The sequence below is a fragment of the Odontesthes bonariensis genome, chromosome 15 (assembly GCF_027942865.1).
Source record: "Odontesthes bonariensis isolate fOdoBon6 chromosome 15, fOdoBon6.hap1, whole genome shotgun sequence".
Lineage (NCBI taxonomy): Eukaryota > Metazoa > Chordata > Actinopteri > Atheriniformes > Atherinopsidae > Odontesthes > Odontesthes bonariensis.
In genome coordinates, this window is record NC_134520.1 from 19,703,663 (window position 1) to 19,726,039 (window position 22,377).

General features: G+C 40.1%; 2 protein-coding genes across 2 annotated transcripts; both read right to left on the reverse strand.

The window, feature by feature from the left end:
• Positions 1-4,855: 4,855 nt before the first annotated feature.
• timm44 (translocase of inner mitochondrial membrane 44 homolog (yeast)) lies at positions 4,856-12,416 on the reverse strand. The gene is made up of 13 exons (XM_075485395.1): positions 12,367-12,416; positions 11,768-11,872; positions 11,110-11,313; positions 10,943-11,023; positions 10,675-10,824; positions 10,283-10,419; positions 9,723-9,808; positions 8,804-8,896; positions 8,412-8,536; positions 8,182-8,232; positions 7,927-8,016; positions 7,451-7,561; positions 4,856-6,809 (listed from the first exon to the last, which is right to left on the reverse strand). Exons 1-13 carry the CDS (start codon positions 12,394-12,396, stop codon positions 6,690-6,692), a joined length of 1,383 nt encoding a protein of 460 aa, XP_075341510.1. The 5' UTR covers positions 12,397-12,416; the 3' UTR covers positions 4,856-6,689.
• A 287-nt stretch (positions 12,417-12,703) lies between these two features.
• hnrnpm (heterogeneous nuclear ribonucleoprotein M) lies at positions 12,704-21,889 on the reverse strand. The gene is made up of 16 exons (XM_075485397.1): positions 21,656-21,889; positions 19,752-19,936; positions 18,080-18,132; positions 17,375-17,382; positions 16,516-16,609; positions 16,162-16,410; positions 15,755-15,908; positions 15,610-15,659; positions 15,460-15,517; positions 14,898-15,035; positions 14,764-14,811; positions 14,448-14,516; positions 14,253-14,354; positions 13,571-14,163; positions 13,428-13,479; positions 12,704-13,143 (listed from the first exon to the last, which is right to left on the reverse strand). The coding sequence occupies exons 1-16, from the start codon at positions 21,739-21,741 to the stop codon at positions 12,980-12,982; spliced, it is 2,103 nt and encodes a 700-aa protein (XP_075341512.1). The 5' UTR covers positions 21,742-21,889; the 3' UTR covers positions 12,704-12,979.
• Between the last annotated feature and the right edge of the window lie 488 nt (positions 21,890-22,377).

Genomic DNA, 22,377 nt, shown 5'->3' on the forward strand with positions numbered 1-22,377 from the left:
ACAAAAAAAAAAAATGAGTCTAATGTGTCATATGTAGTTGTTCATCAGAAGCTGTTTTAATACCTGGTTAGGACCAGATGATTTTCTAAATATGTCCTGATATGCAAAACCTTAGAATTGAAAGATAGTGCACTTACATTTTACCAAGACTATAACTTTCAAGTGAGAGACAACACTTTAAAGATACACATTTCAAATGAATCAAATGAAGAGGGTCTGGGGAACCTCACTTACCCATCCACTGTCTCTGCCAGAGCAAACACTTAAAACAGCAACCCCACTTCTTACCCTAAAAGGAGCAAGAAAGCTATTACTGTCCCCCCTCACTCTGGGACAATACAATTTCAGCACCAGCAGATACATTTCACTACACAACAGCAGACTCTCCCATTGCAAGGACAAATCTTCCGCGCATTCTGGTTCAGTAAACCAGTTAATAAGATCAGAGGAGAGCTGTTTGAAATCCTCAACCTGGGCATTTCTCCCTTCCGTCCATCTTTAAGAAAACCTCTCAACTACATCTCCAGAAATTCATCTTATTGCACTAAAACATTCATTTAACAAACTGGAAAGACAGGGGAAAAAAATATCAATCAACCACTGGCTCAGTCTGGTAACAGACCTCACAAGCCTAGAAAAACTCCCATCGACTCCCACTCCATTACACCCGGTCACATCGCCTGCAGATGATCCAGAGCCAATTTCTCAATTCACTGCTTCACTTCCTCAGATCTTCTCAATGCCAAAATGACAACTCAAAACAACTAAATGACCCACAGCGTACACGCTCAACACAGCTCATCATGAACGATATCATCGTACTCTTCAAAATTAGAATTCTTCCAAATATTTATTTCATTCATTCGGCTTTACTTACTATGTATTTGTGATTTTGTGTTCACGTTTAGTGAATAATTTCATTCTGTGAACAAAACAAAAGGTAAAAAAAGATGTTTCTATGGTTATGATATTAAATACTTTATTTTACCCCTGTTTTTAACTCGTCCTTATTTTCATTATTTATGTACACAAACCAGTCCATCAGCAGTATCACTTCCATCTTGGTTACTATGAGTAAACCATCATATAAATTTGCATGGAAGTGAAAATGTACCTCAAAGTCACACAGAGGAGAGACTGCAGACAAGAATAATGGCATTCAGGTACATTCAGGGAATTAAAAAATTACATGTGTTGTTTCCTAACCTGTCCATGCCCACCCTGAGTGTGGTCCAACCTGACAGAGAAGTTATCAGCACCAGTGCATGCAGACACACAAAGCCGTGTCTGGCACATTCATTCTGTAAGAGCAATCTTTACCACGTTCATGCTGTAATGTTGGCCCGGGGAGCTCCAGCACGTCCATCTCTGGACGTGCATGTTAGGGCAAGATGGCACTCTCCCTGCTGTACAATGCTGGCACAAATGACCCTCCATAAATTTGCTGCTTGCTTTTACACTAATTTAGAATGCTAAACAAGTGGGCTACTGTCTGTCTTCCTGTCAGTTCTTCCATCATTTATCCATTCTCTCTCACTTTTTCTCACTGACCACACATCTCCATCTTCTTTCCTGTCCCTTTTATAAAAGTCGGTGATTTTCATAACGCATGTCCAAAGTTTAATATCAGTGTTTGATCTCAGGGGTCTGGACCAATATATGAAAATGAGATATGGATATATTGACCACTAACTTTCATGGGAACACAGCTGAAAGATATTAGATCTTGAACACTGTTAAAGGTGCAATAACAAGGCCAGCTTTATGAAAAGATGAAAAAGATAACCTTTGGAAGAGAAATGTCATTTTAATGTGTGGCAATATACCCAAAGGAAAGTGTCAGAGATCTATTATTGAACCGTCCTAACCTTAAATAACCAAAGATACTCATTATTTCCCATCTCAGCAACAGTTGCTAGACAGGCGCTCACACATATGCTCACACGAGTGCAGTAAAAAATATAAGAAAAAGATTTGATATTCGCAGAGCTTAAAAATGACAGTTTTTATTAAAATGTTCAATTCACAACAGGAGGAAAAGTGGGCTCATTTTTTATGTAGCAACAAGGTTCTAACAACCCTGAAATGTTAAGGTTAAGTTAACAGTTAGGTGCAATGCTGATAGAGTACATCCATTTTCAAGGTTTAATACATTTATTGATGTGGACTGTGGGAGGAGAAGACATGGGGAAATGCGATCATGCAAGTTGTCTCGCGATAGAAAAAAGAAACACGCAAAACAACAAAGGACACGTGTGACTCACACAGAACAGATTTTTATGCTATAATTAAACTCCCCAGGCCCATGTGACATCCAAACACATGTTGCAGCAGCTGCATAACCCCCTTCTCACCTGGACACCTTGCTGACCTCTCCACTCGTCTGAAGGTGGACAGCGAGTGACATGTGTGTGTGTGTGTGTGTGTGTGTGCCCTCTTTCCTCTGCGCCCACTAACTGACACAGTTTTCCACAGCACCAGTGAATCTGGGTCAGAGCGACCACCCGTACATGCTCACAAACACTCTTGGTGACCCTCATCTGAGGTCTCTCAAAAATGAAGCAGATCATAGAGTTGCTGTAGCAGCCGGCGCTGAACTTCAGATCATGTTTGAACAATGTCATGTTGCATTAAGCCCATGTGAAAACAACTGATGCATCATGATTTTCGTTTTGGGCACAGTTGTCTGGCAACACATTGCTCAGATCAGATAGCAAAATGATGCATTATGTCTAACCCTCATAGATTAGTCTGAGCAGCAAATCTATTAAAATAGATAATTAGATGGAAGAGGGATTGGAGAAAAGTACAATGCTGGTTAAATCACCCTAAAGGAGACAGGGTGTCAGGGGAGCTCAAGGACAGCATAGTTAATGGGGCATCAGACAGATGACAGAGAGGAAAGGAAACGGGGCGGATGTTGAATGAAAGGATGGTTGACAGGCAAGAAACACTTTAGGTTGCAAAATGTTCATTCCTAACATATAAAGATGATAGTAACTGTGATCGAAAGAGAAAACAAAATTCAAACCATAAGTATTGGGGTTGTGAACGCCAAAAGCCACTAATTTTGATACCGACACTCAATCTTCATCCCTCGGTTTCTACCATCTACTTTTTCCTGTGCAGTGCTTTCCTTTTATTACCCCAACTGTAAATCTTGATGTAAAAATGTATTTTAAAAACGGCTTCATTCCTTATGTGCGTCCCCAATTATAATATTTTTTTTATGCGTGTCGTTTTTGCAAATTGCTCTTTTTTTGTGCCGTTGTCACTCAGCTGGTTGGTCCTGCTGCAGCTGCCAAACCGGATTCAAGGCCATGGCAGGATGTCAGCACTCATACATCAAGGTACAGAGTGTATGTGACAATTCTGTCCTAGTTCCTTGACCTCGCACCACTTTAGTATGTGTGTGTCTGGGGAAAGAGTCATGCATGGGAGAGTAGCCTACGGTTGGCCAGCCGCTTAGCTGTTACTTTCTTTGCCCCTCAAACAGTGACGTCTGTAATGCATGTTTGAGTCAGAGCACAATATCAGCACAGAGTTCCCGTCACAAAACTATAAAGTACCCCCGCCTACATGTGCAGATGCTCCAGGCTTGGGAAAAAACTTCTCATGAGTTATGTCTCCAAGTCTTTAAATTGAATTATTTGTCGAGGTTGTTGGTTTAACAAACAACGCTAGTTTTGGAATTTCCGTGATTCTTTACATTAAAATATGTATTTTACTTTATGAATAGACATTGTAAGGTCATCGTAAACCCACACAAATTACAGAATGGACTACATCAGGTTTTGGCATCACAAGAACTGAGTTGCAGGACCTAAAAGCAGATGACCCAAGAATCTTACAGGGTTACGATCCGTCTGCACAAATAAACTCAAAAAAACCCATAGAAATAATAATCAGGAGGCTTTATTTCTAGTTTATTGTGAATAAGCACAGTGGGTGTTACTAATGTTACAGAGGTTGTTTCAAATTTGTGACATGTCTTTTGTAATTTTGACTCTAAAACTGTACAAATTGGAAAGGATATTTTCACAGTCATCTTTAAGTTTTCTTTTGGAAATCAGATTATGTTCTACTACTCATTTTCAACAGAGGTGGTCAAACATTTGCATGCCATCCTGCAGAACACTCCTCAAATAACACTTTCAGCATGTCTAACACTGCTGGAAGCAACAACCTTTTTAACATAAAATACCAAATTTTCAACTCAACTCTACTTTATTTATAAAGCCCTTTAAAACAAGAAAGAATGCAAAACTAATTGTCACACTAGCTGAGTGTCATTCAAAGTCTAAAATTCAATTAAATCTTTGTTAAAGCATGTGGTATATAAAGTAGTCTCTTGGTCGGTAGGTATCTGACCACAGTTTATGGCTGTGAATTCTCCAGGGAGGCTCTGAAGGCCCATTTGAAAAGCAGAGTGAGCGTGCGACGGCTTCAGCGGTGCATCCTGAGTGGTAAGCACTTCAGTGTGGGGCTGCAGCCTCAGCAGAGCTAAGGAACAGTCAGAATTCATCATCCAGGCCAGCGCAGGGAAAGTAGAGCTGCTGGTCCACATGCACAGACATGCACAGACATGCAAGCTTGTTTTAAGCACTTTGAATTGCCTTGTGTACGAATTGCCTTTGCCTTAAAATTGCCTTGCCTTGATACCTTCGCACCCAAGGCCACTGTGATCAATCCTGCTGTCCAAGAGACCACACAAGTCCAAACTGATGCAACTCAGCATTCTGTTCTGCATTTTTGAGCTGTTAAAACTACCGCTGCAGACTAACACCCACCAAAGTGTGGTGACACGCTGTACACATTGTGCAGGGCAGGTTCATTAAAAACAGAATCTCCAGAGGAGTGTTTGACATGCTTCGTTTATTTAGCCTATTTGTGATCATTAAAAATAACTACACAAAAACCTGGATATTATCTTTGAAGAGCTGAAATGACAGAAATAAAACATAAAACAAGAAAAAAGAAAAGAGTTATCAGGCTGATTGCCATCCAAACATTTTAATCAAGATAGTGGCAACTTATACAATGGAAATAAGCCAGATACAGAGAGGGAAATACATCTTTATGATTCCATTTTGGCTTTACAGGAAAAAGGGTCGACGTGATGCAGCTTTGTGTGTAATCTGCATGCCTTATGTAAACTAGGAGTATACTGGCTGCTGCAGTAAGATCGAGGAGCTGTTGAGCCCAAGATTTAAAAAAATGTGTGCAAAAGATTTGCGAGGAGCTCCAAATGTCCCTTCAAATGACTTCTCAAGGAGGGCATTCACATTAAAGGTGAAGAGCACTTTCCTGCACAGCCAGCACGCTTTGCAAAGACATGCAGGGACCAAAGACAGAGCCTCTGGGTACCATTTAGCCACCTCAGCCTCCATTGTTTGACATTTAATGAGAGGAATTTTAGATTCCTTATTATTCAGAGAGCCATATGGCTCCGATGGACACAGCAACAACATGGCACGCTGAACTGTAGCAGTGACTTATAACCTTCAGCCGGACTGAATGTTGAACATTACGCTGCCACAGGAAGCTGAAGGTTAACGGCATGAAAGCACAAATTATTGATGCTGATGAGACCTAAAGCTGACAGCTGAGGAAATATTAGACCTAACAGGACTTCATCTTGGCCATAGCAATAGTTGATCAGCAAGTTCTAATCTTTTTCCTCCTGCGCACTCCGCAGACAGTCCTGTTCAGGCTGGATGGGTTTGTGTGGACCTCACTGCATACAGGCAGCAAAATTTCACTCAAAGCAAATGAGTGCTCCTGCTCTGCTCTGGATGTGCAACTGTAAAACTCATTCAGGAGGTGGCACTTTTCCCAAAGGAAATATCACAGCCAACACTGAAATCCCACTAAAGGATTTCATTAAAAAAAGATAATTAGCATCTGTCCTAGAGGGAGTCAAATGACATCCTCCACAACTGGGGGCAAGCTTAACCATTTGCTGGGAAGCAGCTAAGAAAGTTTAACAAACTTGCTTTCAAAAATATCAGTTCATGTGAAAACAGGACTTTATTTTTCATAATAAATATAGACTTTTTCTCACGATTAACAATTACACTTAATTATTATCATACAAACGAGGTTGGTAATCCTTGATAAGGATGAGTGAGCACCGCCTCCAAGAGGAAGAGAAAGACTGTGATGGATTGATTACGCAGACTGCGGTGGTAGTTTTGAAGTAACTGACATCGACCTGAAGTAAAGATTACCCGTTGTAAACCACTCCCTGACTTCCCACGTGGACTTTCCTCACAGTCATAGTAAAATAACTGAATCTAAGTTAAATAATTTAAGTCATCCTTTGAAAGTGACGAAGGGCAGCCATACCGACGCTGCACAGAGTACTTCGGATGAATGCCGTTGGCGGTCTGCTGCCCTCCAGTGTCCGCCAGAGGAATGGTCACAAATAACTTAAGTATTCAAAAACACAACAGAGGCTGAACCCAATGTGTAGCAGTAAAAAAAAAAAAAAGACAAAGAGAGGCACCTATAGTGTTGATCAACACAACTTCACAGTGTTTGTGTAGTGAAGTGAGCCCATGCCCCACTTGCTGATCACTACTTGTCTTCCTCTCCCCGTTCATCTACTTCCCGGCCAGATGCTGGGCCAGTTCAGGTACAGCGTGATCTCTCCCTGGGTGAGCCTGTTTTGAGTGTATCAAAGAGTCCTAGAGAATCTGTTCAGTGCTGGAAGCGGAGATGTCAAGTAGCCTCCAGGCAGCATATGGGTTGAGCTCCTCCTGGTCTCGACAAAGAGCCCACACATACATCATCCTGAGCACTTTTTCCTGGAGGAATAATAACAAATGGATATGCGTGTTCTTTATCACCCAAATAAAGCTCAACAATAACAAACATTTTCAATTAGTCAAACACAAACATTTTGCATCTATAGAAGCCAGATCGAAGCAATGTTCAGCTGATACTAATCAGATGTGTGTGAATACCTCTAATAAATGATTCATTAGCAGGACTTAATGAGACATTGAAGCCATGTTTAGGTGTTGGGGGAGGCTTTTATCTGGCTAGAAACAAGACCCAGAAATCTTTACGAGCTGTAAATCAGACGTGTCATTTCCTCAGGGCACTTCAGGACAGTTGTGACTGACAAAAAGGTCAAGGTATCCACTCAGTATCATGCAGCTGGCTGTGGCCCAGTTCTCAGGGTCTAAGACTACTGCCAGAGGATTAAAGATGGACGTACTGTTCTGCTGGTTTTTTAAGGTCCGGGCGGTAAATGACACTCTCTGCCTCTAATGGAATAAGAGTCTGTTGCATGTTTTTCAAACTTAGTTAAGTACAAAGTCATGGTCATAATTCATAATTCAACACAATTTGTCCTTAAAGGGGCTCTTTGCTTCCAACAAATGACATATCTATAAATAAATAAATAAAGCAGTGAGTGTATGTGCTTGCTTGTCTCACTTACAGGGTCTCCCTCCACCACTTCTCCTTTGGTATTTCTGATCACCATGACCAACTGTGCTTGGAAAGTTATGATCAACACTGGACCCTGCTCCATCATCTTACCCATCGCAAGCTGAAAAATAAACAATGAACAAATGCATTACTAAATCAATATATCGTCAATATGATTCATTCATATTTTTTGGGGGGGCCAAAATCCACATTTTAAAGAAGCTTACAACGGCTCAAGTCATAATTAAATATATGAAACTAAGGCTGAAAAGAAAAGCTGCAGAAATATAAAAAAATCATTTCTATCACTAACTGAGTTTAGATTCCATTTTATGAGCTTAAACTCATTTTGATCAGAAGCTTTCTATATGACAAAACATTTTCATTAACTAATGAACTATGTGGATTTGAAACGTGAGAAGGCTCCAGACTCAAACTAGTCTGAATGAATGTTACTCTTGAAAAGTCTGGTCTAAAGTAACTTACATCAATATTGTCTATGTCCAGAATCTTGGAGTGGAACTGAAGTCCCATGGCCTTGGCCTGCTGAATGGGATGCGCAAGCTGGCTGTATGTCTGCAAACCCAGAGAGAGACACAGATAAAACCATTTCTACGTAATGTAAAGAAAAACTGCCCAATTCTAGTTAACGTGCGCACAACTGTCAAGCTATTGCAGATCTATGGAGCACGACTCTGTCTGCCGGCATTTCACAGGGTCATTATGTGTGGACGGCCGTACCGCTTCATAACACCAGTCCTTCAGTACCTCCAGCTCCCCTCTGATCATCGCCTGTATGACAACAGATCACACACAGGCTCTGATTTACAGTCCTATTTGTTCAACCTTTTTTTAAGCAACTGATTTAGACATACTCATAGAAGCTTTCAACAATGTCACAAAGTCATATAAAAAACCTCTTGATTTAAAAAAAAAAAAAAAAAAAAAGTCTGGTTTGCAGTTCAACATACCTCCAGTATATTCGGGATGATATCTCGTTCGCACTGCATGAGAAAGGAATCCTTGTCAAAAGAGGGGTCTGCCTTCAAAATCTCTGTTAGCACCTCGGACATTTCTGTTTTCGAAAACAGCCCACCTGAAAACACACACAACAGCAAACAAAAGACAAAACAGGCTAAAACAGTTTAAAACAAGGTGTGGAGAGACTGAACCGAAGAGCGAAACAGGAAAAACACATTGTGGCGAAGCAAGTGGAGGAAAACCTTGGACTTTAATGATCCAACTTACTGCTGGACTACTATCACTGCCTCTACAGCCAATACTAACAACAACAACTGTATTAATAACAAAGAGTAAAAGATTGGCTGAAATCTCCAGCATCACTTTAACATCCGTCTCTTACCTATGACGTCAGTCATCTTGTCAGTGACTGCACGGGACGCTCTGATGAAGGCGTTGTCGCTTTCATCATATTTCATCTTCATTTCAAAGAACCCTATAATCAGCACGACGGGGATGGAAGAAGGAGAGTGGGTCAGACTTGAAGTAGAACACTGAAAGCTTCATCCCTTCCACACGTACGTGATGAAAAACAAAAAATGCAAACACCAAGAAGCCTCTCAAACTGCAGCCCCTGACGACATTATCAGCCATCAACCAAGAGTGCCCCCCCCGGTTCTGGATAAATCTATTGCTCTTTAATTATGCAAAATTACAAATTTCAATCATTGGATAGAATGATAGTAGCACATCACATATACAAGACGCAGTATATATTCACAGGGTATTTTTACAAGATAGCTGGACGCTGACCACTTTTATTGTTTTGGCTATTTGAGAAGACTTATATTATTCAAACTCAGGACCAAAATGTTAACGCTCCATAAGTAGCTGAAGTACCACACTATTGATTTAGCCACTTTCAATGTTCTTTCTTTCTGAAGAGGGAACATTAAAAGATGAAGCAGCCCAAGGATGGCCTGTCTCGTGTGCATTAGGAGGTCCTTGGACAGCATCCACTGCAACAGCTTCCAAATGTAAATGTCATTCTTTAAATTAACGTCAGACCTTTAACCTGCTTAATTTATAAAGAAAGAAAAAAAGGGAATAGGCCAATAGACTCATAGTCTATAGTCAATTACATGTGAGCTCTAAATATCTATATTGGAGAGCTGTTATTCCTTCAACCTTCCTCAAATGTAGACATGGACATCAAATTCAGCGGCGCCTAATTAAACAGGTTGCTGTTTAACTAACTTGAAATACTTGACAAATACATGAAGCGAGAAAACAGAGAGATAAATAAGTTGATCTTTCCTTACTATTGAATACGGCATTATTGTCTTTGAAGTCTTTCCACTGCTGGTACCATTTTGAGTCCTTATGGAGCACCACACCCATAGCTTCCCTAAAGCACACACAAAGAGAAGCATCTCGTTTTCCATTCAACCTGAACATCAGTGTCGTCTGTTTTATGTCGGGAAGGAAAGAAAAGACAAAAAAACAACCACATTACATAAGGAACGATTGAGTGAATGTAAAGGAAACACTGGCATTAGCCACAGGGTTTAGCTTTAAGAAATGTGACTTTAATTCAATAACACAGATCGACTACTGAGCAGTCCATCTCTATTCAACAGTGTGCTTATTTCTGCAAACTGCACTGCTCTACCCCTAATTGTACGTTCTGCTGAAGTTGACAGAGATCAGTGACTTGGTGCCTGACACCCTATGATTATTTTTCTTCTCAGAGATTACTTTTATTGTTTTTATTATGAATACAGATGACGTGAGGGAGGATAAACTAGAGGTGCTAGCTACCACTGAACATCAGGGACACGACCCCTCTCAGTATCAGGGTAAGCAGCAGGCACGAACGTACTCGTTGGCTTCGAAGACTTTGCTGTCATCCCCTGCCCCCTTGGAGGAAAACTCGGTCCTCTTTCGGAGTCTGGTCGGAGGCCGATAAGGGCCCGTGTGGCCAAGGTCACCAATCTCTTTCTTCACACTCTCCATGCCCTGAAAACAGATTACGAGTAGCAGATTAAGAAAAGTAATATTAAGGTTTGTAATCTAGAAGTACCTTCTGTCGTCATACATTTTTCTGAGAGACATTCCTTACAATACTTTTAAGTTCTTCCATATTTAAAGGGCATGAGGATTTTGGTTACATGCACATATATCACTAATCAATTTAGGTCAAATAAAAAATAAATAAATAAAAATAAATCACTTAAATTAGATTTTAGTATACAAAATAATCCCCCAGCATACCTGAGAAATTGCTTTGAAGGCGCCAGTCTTCCCAAACTTCTCTCCGCTCTTAGAGACGGATTCTGCAGAGGTCTTTGCTGTTTTGGCTGCTTCCTCTATTCCCTCTTTAAATTTCTTCCCAATCTCTGTACGACTAACCTCTTCGAGCCCCTGTTCACACAGACAGACAAGCAAACACTTTAAAGAGTGGCTACATCAAGTGGAGCAGCGGATCTTTTGGTAAGACAATCAACAGAGAGGCTTCTTATAAAAAACAAGCCGCATTCACCTCTTTAACCGTCTCAGAAATGCTTCCAAACTTCTTCTTGAGAACCTCAGAGGTTTTCGCTGTTTCTGATTCTATGTTTTTCTGGGAAAAGACGGAGGAAGGGGCCACTGGTCAAAAGATTTAGCCCCCACATGGATTTTGCATAATCTGTGCTGCCAAATACTCACATATTTCTTTCTAGCTTGTTGCAGTGCATCTGACTCTTCCAGTTTTTTGGCCTCTTCCCGGAACTTCTTGATGTTTTCTTTCATTTCTTTGTTCTTGTTCAGTTCCTGCTTGAGGTTATCTAAAAACTCTCCAAGGAAACCTTTTCGGCCACTACCCCTCTCCCCTGACAAGTACCTTACATGCAGAAGAGGAGACTGAGGTACCTTAAAGAAGCACATTAGAATAAATCAATTGAACCATGCCTGAGGAAGACCTTTAAATTAGAAAACAGAAGAAAATTAAAGCAGGTAAACCCTTTATTACACACTACTGTACAACAACAGCTACAATTTTTTCTTCTTTTTTTTCTTTTAAAGTTGTATAAGAAGTGAACTCAGTTTCAACATGTGATATGTTGTCTTCATATGATTCTAATCAAATGTAGAAATGATTTTTGCAGTATCTAAATCCTGGCATTCTACTTCCATAGTGTGGAATAAAGTCTATTGTTACTCGTATATTGTTCCTCTTGCTTTGTTGTTGGTAATTGGGCTTATTTTTCCACATTACATAAAAGGATATTCAAACTGCTGAAAAAACAAATATATTGAATGCAACTCAGACTTTTCAAACACAGCCGCAGACTCCAGAAACAAATCTCAAATTAAGTTTTAGTACCTGTGTAGAGCTTGCGAGGAGCCCCCGTGTCCTGTAGACATTTCCTCTGTTTGGAAGCAGCAGGTAAGAAGAAGGGAATGCCACCAAGCCTCTTCTTACACATATCTGGGAACATACATATATGCCTAAACTTCAGCAGACCGGTTGATCACGGTAAAATCCAGAACTGAGAATGACAGCGGTAAATAGTGGCAGCACGGAGGACTTATTTATCGATAAAACACTGGCTAGTTTGAGAATGTACTGCTCCAGGTGAAGTAGCAACATGTCTGAACGGTTTTTGATTAATACAACAAAACGTTTGAAGGGAAGACATGGACCTAGCAAACTTGGATATATATATATTTAAAAAATATATATATCAATATTTACAATAAAAGTTATCCTGAATACGTCTAAATGGTTATGAAGCCATCCAGCCGAATATAATGCGCTAACTCGGCTAGCTAAAGTTACATTTAGCAGACCCGTCATACTAATTATAATATTAAACGGCAGCATTTAATTTGCTACTCAACACATATATAATTCAAGACGCCCCTTGTAATATTTCATGGTGTTTAAACGTTAAAAGTTAACACACTAGCCCAAGTACTCACCTGATAACACTGACATATGGGGGCCGCCATCTTGACTTGGAGCTAGTGACCTTCTTCCGGTTGTAACCTACGTCTACGGCAGAGAGGGGGGGGGGGGGGGGGGTGTCTTCAAACGCCGTGGGATACCTCCAAAGACTTGTTTCAGTTTCCCATGGCTCATTGCGAGCTTATATTGTTGCGACTACCTTAGTGTTTATCTATACACCAACATCATTTACTAAATGTTAAACTTAAAACATGACTATTGCGGCACAAATACCAAAAGAAAGCTACAATCTGGTCAGAGCCATTGACATGTAATGAAGTTGCACAAAAAAAAAAAAACAAACACCCAAAGCATTTTATAAGTTGAGATTTATTTATCAAAACACCTTATAGAACAAAAGGTAATGACAGATGGGGTATGATGGAACAAAAAAATTAAAAGTTTGGTTTCTAAAAAATAAAAAAAGCAAAAACTAAAACATATTCACGGTTACAAATTACTAACTAAAATAACATTTTCATTGTTAAACCATCTACCAAACAGTATGCTAAAGGGCAAGTCAGATAATGCAGAGTGTTTGGACACTAGAGACTAAATCAAATGTTGGAAGCATCAGAGAAATGCAACTCATGCGTTCCTATCAATCCTAACATCAATCTCTCTTCCATTCAGCCGATAGCCATTCATGGTTCTGCAGGCGCGCTCAGCAGTTTCAGGGTTGTCAAAGCGAACCACACCACAGCCCTTGGACTTGCCATTCTCCATCTTTATATCAGCATACTGGACCATACCTGAAAAGGGTCAATGAGCAATGTTGGGTCTTATGGAAATGTCAAAACAACTTAAAAAAAAAAAAAATAAAAAATCAGCATCGATCTGATATTTACTCGTGCAAATACCCATTCTAAGGCAGAGTAACACAAATTAATGATGTCTGAGCTCAACATTTGCTTCTTGGAAATGTATTTAAAAACGATAACCTGGTGACATGTTACAGAACATGAAAAAACCTCAGATGATTTCACATTACACAATGTCAGAAAATGGACAAATTCCTTCATTTAACTTTTCTTACCACATGTATTAAAGGTGTCCTTCAGCATCTTCCAGGTGAAGTCAAATGGCAGCTGAAAAACAAAATTAATTCAATTTAGTAATCTCTTCAGAGGATACCCTTTTATAATTAACTAAGCCCAATTTACCTGTGCAAACACTTACATTTCTGACAAAGATCTGGCATCCCTTCCTGATATTGCCTCCTCCAGTTCCAGGCCCTCCAGCTCCAGCTCCTCCAAAGGAATTCCCACCAAATCCACGATCCAAATCACCGGATCGATCAAACTGACCACCAACACCTCCAGTTCCCATACGATCCATGCCAGAGCTCATGCGGTCAAGGCCACCGGAGGGAAAGCGGTCGATTCCTCCAGCAGATCCCATGCGATCGAAGCTGGTTCCCATTCTGTCAAGGCCAGTGTTGCCCATGCGATCCATATTCATTGGAGAGCCAAAGTCCATGCTGGTACCCATGCGATCCAAACTTGATGGGCCCAAGCGGTCAAACCCAGCAGGGCCTAGACGATCCATGCTGGAGGTCATACGGTCCAGGCCTGGTCCAATCCTGTCCATACTGGGCCCCAGTCGGTCCATCCCCGAGCCCATCCGATCAAACCCTGAGCCCAACCTGTCCAGGTCAGTCACTCGATCCATTCTGTCCATGCCGCCCATCCGGTCCATCCCTCCCATGCGATCCATGCTTGTTCCTAGGCGGTCCATTCCAGAGTTCATGCGGTCCATACCCAGAGAGTTTCCTGCAAGAATAACAAACAAGGGAAGGCATGATTAACCAAACTACGACAAGATTTACAGGGGCTTTCAAACAAATCCTGAAAATACTAACCCATTCCTCTTTCAAAGGAGTCTCCAAAATTATTGCGAGACATTCCCATTTCATTTCGCCCAAATTCCCTGTCAAAAGCACCACCAATCCCACGGTCCATCTCTGACAATGCAAGAGATGAAACCATTAGAAACATCCAGCAAAACGCGAAGAGTTCCACGCTTGCTTTGGAGTGCATTCACAACACCCACTTACCATTCATTCGGCCCATTCCTGAAGAACCGAAACGATCCATGTTGTTAGCCCCTCCAAAGTTGTCCATTCCTTTAAAAAAAAAAAAAAAAAAAATAATAATAATTATATATATATATATATATATATATATATATATATATATATATATATACACACACACACATATACATATATATACACACACACACACATTTTGTTTTTTAAGGGATTTGAATAGTACTGGGATCAAAATGGTTGTAAAACAATTGATTGGATCTTGTGCTTAGTTTGTTTTAAAACAGCAAATGTTGAAAACTGCAGCTATTTGAAAAGTTACCTCCTCCCATGCGACCTCCCATGTTTCCAAATCCCATTCCATCCATTCCTACAAGTGAAAAGAATCCAGATGAGCACCTATTCATTATTATCTTTTATGATGGGTTAAAAAAAAAAAAAACTACAGTTCGTTACCTCCTGGACCCATGTTGCCCATCCCTCCACCACCACCACCACCTCCACCACCACCTCCTCCTCCTCCTCTGTTGAGCTGGGTAGCATCAATAGGCTGACCGCCAGGTCCCAGGCCCAAACCCACACCACTCAGGCCGCCTAGGCAAAGAAAATGGATACCATTTCAAACTGTTGTCCACAAAGGATATGGCAAAATGTCAAAATACGGTAAATCACAGTAGTGATATTCATCAGCATCAAACCTGCCAAGAACCCATTCTTCGATGAAACAGACTCAATATTGTAAAATTCTGAAATGCAAAAGGTGCCTCGTGGTCACTTAGAAGTAATCCCAGTGTAAAAACAATATTTAGTATAAGATCATTATGACTTTCCATTGCTGCTGGATACAGTTCTACAGCAAAGTGAAGTAACTTTCTATAAGCTAAATTTTGTGAGCGAAGAGATTCACCAAATATTCATCCGTTAGCATGAATGCATACCAAAGACGTGCAAAGATGTACCGACATGATTACATCTCTCAATCTGTTAAAAGAAAAAAGAAAGCTTTGATTATACGTACGGGGAAGAGAAGACCCTCTGTCTGGTGGTCCAAAGTCTTTGGGGAGGGATTTCTCATCCTGTAAAAGAGATGCAAAACAAACTTGAACAATGCTCATCATTGGATCAATGATCATGTGACCCAATGTAAAAACAAGAAATAGAAACGTACCAGTTTGACATGCATAGTTCTGTTGAATAAGAGCTGCCCATTGAACATGGCTGTGAAGTCACTTAGGAAAATACACGTAGGACATTCATAAACAATTGAATTACAGTGACCATGAAAGGCTTATAATCTAAGTTTTAAAGGATACAGACAGCTTGGACTGCTTCAATGGGCATGTCAAATGTTACTGTGCCCATGCCTCTGCTTTTCCCATCCTTGTCCTCCAGAATATCAGCTCTCACCACCATGCCTGCCATGCCGAACACCTCTTTCAGCTTCTTCCATCCCACTTTGTAGTCAAGCTTAAGACAGAATTTTAGCAATGGTGACTCATACAAGTCGAACTATGTTAACGTCTCATTGTCTAATGATTACAAATCATGTTGCTGAGATCGAGATTGCATTGACAATACATTTACCCAGTCTTTAACAACAAAAAAACCTCATTAAAAATATTTACTGATCTTCCTTTAAGAAAAACAAACCACAAAAAAAAAGAAAAGGGAAACAAAAAACAATAGAGCAATGCAAATGAAAAAATTCTGGGCGCCTCACATTAGCCACAAAAACAGTGCTTCCAATCCTGCCAGCCTGGAGACCATGGATGATCTCGTTGGGGATGTTTGGGTTGTTCATCAGGCTGGGAGGAATGCTAACCATGGGGCCATTTGGTCCAGGACCCATGCGATCCATGCCACCCATTCCTACCATCCCCCCCATTCCTCCCATTCCACCATGGCCTACTGGTGGACCTCCACCTTGAGACTTGTTAATTTCCCGCTGAGAGATGACTCCATCAGGATCCTACGAAAGAGAAGACAAATTATTACTCAGGCAAATTAGAAATTTGCTTAATAGCCAAAACCCCTAAGATATACATTTTTTCCCCACTCTTCCTTATTAGCCTACCTCTTTCACTTTTAGAGGTCGTCCGTTGAGGTTATGCTTGTTGACCTTTTCCACTGCTTTCCTCATAAGTTCCTCAGTCCTAAACTCAACGACACTGAAAGAAACATTTCCAATGAGAAATTTTTATTTATTTATTTGAATTCAATTTTTAGTAGACACTAGTACACAGTTTCCATGATTAAGGATTTATTCCATGTTGTCTAACTGGCAGATACTACAGGGTGTTTGCTCTTTTTCCAAATTAAAATTCCAGACTTTCAAAACTGATACTTTTTTCCCCCCCAAGACCTTAACTTTATGTACTTGTAACTTGTGTGCCTACTGCCTACTTCATTGGTTGAGATTGTACCAACTGTTTATTAGAAATGTTAATTTTTATAGGCTAGTATTCAATGAACAAATGCATTATCCACAGTAAATTATGCTTTTACTGATGAAAACGTTTCAAAACATGAAAATCACAAGTACATGAATTTCACATCAAACAAGTGTAACAAAAACTATCTATAAAAAAAAAATAAAAATGAATGGATGGATGAATGTATGTAGAATTCAGTCTCTTCACTCACATCTCATCCCATTAGGCTAAAACAGTACGTGATCAGTTAGTAAAATTATAGTTTTATAGCCTACCTTCCTATTTCTCATTTCACAATGCCTTTGAGCATACTGTAAAATTCTACCATACATTTATTTTCCATACTTTATTAAGACTTTCAAACAAAATTCAAGACTTTTCAAGGTCTGCAAAACAGTGCTTCAAAATTCCATACTTATTAAGACTTTCAAGACTTGCGCAAGCACCCTGTACTAAGACAAAAGCTTGGAAATTGTGACAAAAGCAATTGAGAGTACTTACGCACAACCCTTTGTTGATTTAGGTCGTCGGGACAGGCACAAAAAGAGTAAAACAAAAAACTTAATTAGAAAAAGTCATGTTTAACAGATGATTTAATTGACATGTATCAACACAAATATGTTCATGCACATCCAAAAGGTTCAACACACACAAGCCTACAGCTGTGGCAACAACTCCGTACAAATAATATATTAAATACTTTTTCCACCCAGTCAGTGACAATACTGGCAAATGTAGTGAATAATTCTTTCCAACATCCAAATGGCAGAAAATCCACAGAGATAGGTTTCCACACCACTGAGATATTGGAGAAGTAACTTTTCCAGTAGGCAGTTCTCTGACATAAGTTATGTTAAACAACCATCTAACAGCTTAGTAACAACCTCTTGCAGACTAAACCCCTTAAGATCATAAGGAGCAAATCCAGCAACCAAAAGGGACATTGTCAGCTACTACAATCCACAGGATTGCATACAAGGCAAGCTGAAGCTCTGTTTTAAGAGTATCAACCCCTCAGAATAGCCTCAAGTCAGTGCCACAGACGACACGAAATAAAACACGCCTCCAGCATGTCACCATCTCACACACTACACCAGGGTTCTGTATCTGAACAATTCCCAACATGTAAAGAAAAAAACCAAAGCTGACAAACACAGGTTTGTCTAGGCTTATTCATATGTTTTATTTGTATGTATTTGCACTTACCCTTGATTTGCCTTCTGCGTCCATTAAGTGTTCCACGTACGTTACCTCACCCACTACAAATCAGATTCCAGAGACGACACACACCAAGGGGAGAGAAGCCGAGAGAACAATGGGGGTTTAGAGCAGAAACAAGGAGGGCGGCCGGTGACAGTGAGCTCGGACTGCTAGTCCTGAGCCTTCCCCCAGCACCTCAGCAGCACAATATGGTACAGGTCTACAAAAAATAAGCTTGACACTTTAGAAGATGAAAAAATTAATAGACTTCTTAGACTGTCCTTGTTGGATTTCTCCCAAAACACCAAAAGCAATAGACTGAGGACACCAACTGTTGAAATGGCCAACAGCCTTCCTATTTCGATATAATGCCGTGAACACCACCTATGACGTGAAGATAATTGACCAGGTAATTTCAAGTTAGAAAAGCCCGTACAATGCCTCAGCCCATTTCATTGCAAGCAATAGAGTACATTGTCAAATGTCGCCATTTTAAACCTCCAGCTAATGCATCAAAGCCTTCGACCATCAGTTGAGCCTGAGAGGAAACCTAATGAAAAATGACCATAATTCTGACGACAAATTCTTAGGAAAAGGACGCTTCTTTAACTGCAAACCTATGCATAATAGGGCCATATCTGATGCAATGATCTGAATTTTGATTCAGCGTAGACCACAGCCACGCCTTTGTTCAAGGTCACAGGTCTGTTCAACAAATGGACATTAGTGACCAAACCTCTGGAGACAAGGACAGTTCAAAAGAAGTTGCTTTATTTTGTAGACCTGTACCCCAAAGAAATCCCCAGCATATAGCTGTGTTTGGCACAACATGGAGAGCTGCTGAGAAAACATTTGCTTGTCAAGGTCACACCTAAAAAAGAAAATGCAATTTAACTCCACAGTCAGTTGACACAGAACGAATTCCTGATCCTCCTTCAGTAAAAAAGGATTATACCAATCTTAACACATTCTTTAACTTGAAATAAATGTCAATTTATAGCATCACTAATAATGCATCTGAGGACATCCGATACTCCGTAACTATGCAACTCTTTACAGATGGGGGGAGGGGCTAAAATAATCTGTGCAGAATTCAAAATTGCTGCATCACAAGACATTTAAGTCAGACATGTCTCCAAAGAATTGGAGCAATTTGTGCATCATAAGATCAACGTTTACAAATAATTACACATTGCAACTGATAGCAACCTGGTCCATGTTTCAGAGCAACATCGTTATACTAAAGCAAAGTACTGTATCACTTGTTTCATGTGTGTCATGGGGATAAACATCTCATTATGCCATTCATGGTCCCCAACCGTGGGATTTTCACATTAGTGGACTTGCTTTACACATGTACAACCTCCACTTCACAAAAACCTCAAAGGTTAGCGTGATCTCAATGGAGACTAGTGTTCAATCGAACATCCAGGTTCACCGCACTTGTACAAGTCTGCAACAACTCCTTAGTTGGCAGACTAATAAGAGGGACCTTGTCCAAAACCTTTGTCCCAAATAGCTCCCACAAAATATCAAGCACCATTGTAGATACCACTTTCTCCCAAGATCCTTCAAAGCTGCAGCAGTCAAACAAAATGACCCTTGATGCTGCTCTTGATTTTGTATGTACGTCATGTCCGAGGATGACAAAAGTCAATCCCTTATCCAAATACCTTACCTTTTTCTTTCATCAGGTCTTTGAGGGCTTGCCATTTCACATCATAGGGGATGTTGCTGACAAACACACGGTATCTTTTGTTGGCGTTGCCATAGGGTTCATAACGGCCGCCTCCTCCTCCTCTCTTCTGGGGTCTCTCCTTCCTGCTTGGATTGGAGTCATTCTTGGGTTTTCCATTCATTTCTCTTCATAAAGAAAATGTGTAACATAGTAAGTAGTGATAATTTAAAAAAAACAAAACAAAAAAAAAAAAAACACTACTTTATACCTACATGGCAAGACAAGGATAACTGCGGTATTTTCAACATTAAGCTTCTTTTCTGAGTCGTCTGCAATGTTTTAGAACCCCCCTCACCGCTTTTTTGATGTTTACTGCTGTCTCCGGTACGATTCTTCTCAACCTGCTTCAGAATGGCAAGTCATGTGCATGTCAAAAAAAGGTCCGTAAAAGCATCATAAACGTCCGTTTTCAAAATAATCAACTCACCGGAGTGGTTACTGGTGTGCACTGGTAATCCATATCAAATTTCGTTGCGAAAAGTTGCTTCTGTCGTGTTTTATTTGGCAGCTCGTTCATGCTCGAACTATTTTCTTAGCCACCTCACAGCCGTGGATAAACTTCCGCTCAGCAGTTGAATCTGACTTGCTATACTCCACACCACTTGATGGCGCCATTGATGGCGATTGTTCATTGTCCTTCCGCACGTAATCGGAGTAATATCAACGAACATCCAGTCTTCAATAGAACTCAATGGGATTTACAAAATGTCAAATAAAACACGACAGAAGCAACTTTTCACAAACGAAATTTGATATGGATTACCAGTGCACACCAGTAACCACTCCGGTGAGTTGATTATTTTGAAAACGGACGTTTATGATGCTTTTACGGACCTTTTTTTGACATGCACATGACTTGCCATTCTGAAGCAGGTTGAGATTAATCAAAATTAGGCAAATATCGGAGACAGCAGTAAACATCCAAAAAGCGGTGAGGGGGGGGTTCTAAAACATTGCAGACGACTCAGAAAAGAGGCTAAATGTTGAAAATACCGCAGTTATCCTTTAAGAAATATGAAGAATTAGACCTGAAATGAAGTGCCTGCGTACAAACGTGTAATAAATGTGTACTATGAGTTACATTATCACAGCTAAAAACTTTTCATGAAAAGGGAGTATAGAAATGAAAAGCCTTTAAGACTGCAATCTTAATTTAGTCTAGCTTTCCCATTTAGGAAAGCCAAAACAAAGGGCACTCCTAGGACTCCAACAGTGACCATTATGGAGTCTTTAATCCAATTACAGTGCAAAGCTCACCGCCTTTACTTGTTAATTGACAAAAAATACGGTTTATTCCATCATTGGATGAAGGTTAACTTATGGCATTTAAATACATGCAATGGTTAGAAATGTTAGCGGCAATTTGAGTGGCCTGAAGTCTGGAAGACTGCGCTTCGGCCACATGGCAAGGCCGCTGTTTAGACAGTAGGCCTTTGCTTTTGCTAAATCAAAAACGCGTTACTATAAATAAATCAAAACCAAAAAACAGCAGTGTAAATCAATAGAAGGGGGTAAATCGCCTTTACTTTCCCACTAAAAAATGACCGATATCATATTGCTTTGTTTACAGCAAGCGTTGAATTGCATATTAGGCGAGGATATCTCCTGGAATTAGACGGGTCCCACTGCACGAGCACGTAACACACTTTAATGAGAGCATACAGCCCGTGAGTTAACCAACGTGAGTCTCAATTTGTAAATCTGCAAACAATCACTACATCACGGTACAATTAGTGGCGCAATTTATCAATAGAGCACAAGCCATGGTATAAAGCAAAGCTTATTAAGAATAATAGCCACTACCTAGCTCGTTACAACAAAAGAACCTCGGTAGTTGGACTCACCCCTGCTGTTGCTGTTGCGGCGGCAGCGGCAGCGGCTGCTGCTGGATTGCTTTTTCGGCAATATTTTCAGTCTGCTCGCTGGACATTTTCTCACGCAAATGAGTTTTTAGCCAAATTAAACTGTTTAGGAGCAAATTAGGATCGTTGGTATTACCGAATCGAGCGTCTGGGGTAGTCGTAGCTGGATGTTACGAAAATGGCGGACTGTCTGGTCTGTGATCACTTTTAAAATTCGTCAGAAACTACTTCCGGTATTTTTCTTTCAAAACTAGAGGTCATCCGGGAAACAAAGTGGATTTTCGAAATAAGGGCATCTCAGGTCGTAATGGTTGTTCTTTGGATAAAACTAAAACAAGAAAAACTTTTGTAAAAAACAAACAAAAGAAACGTATTTGTGTTTGCGTGACCATGTTTGATCATGGCTGTAACTAAGAAAACTCTGCCCTGTCAATATTTAGAGTGCAATATGCGCACTGTATGCAAAGGGTTTTTCATATTTAATACAATATTTCTACTGTAATTTACAAAGTGCACATTTACCGATGCAAATTCCAAACTTATAAATCCAAAAGCATTCAAAACTTTTAACTTTTGGCTGTTTTAAACCTGCAACCATCTTTTTGAAAAAAGAAAATAGAACAAAGAAAAACAAAAGTTGGGGCAATGAGTATCGTGTAAATTAAACACAATACGATGATGTGCTCACCTCGGTTCTTTATCTC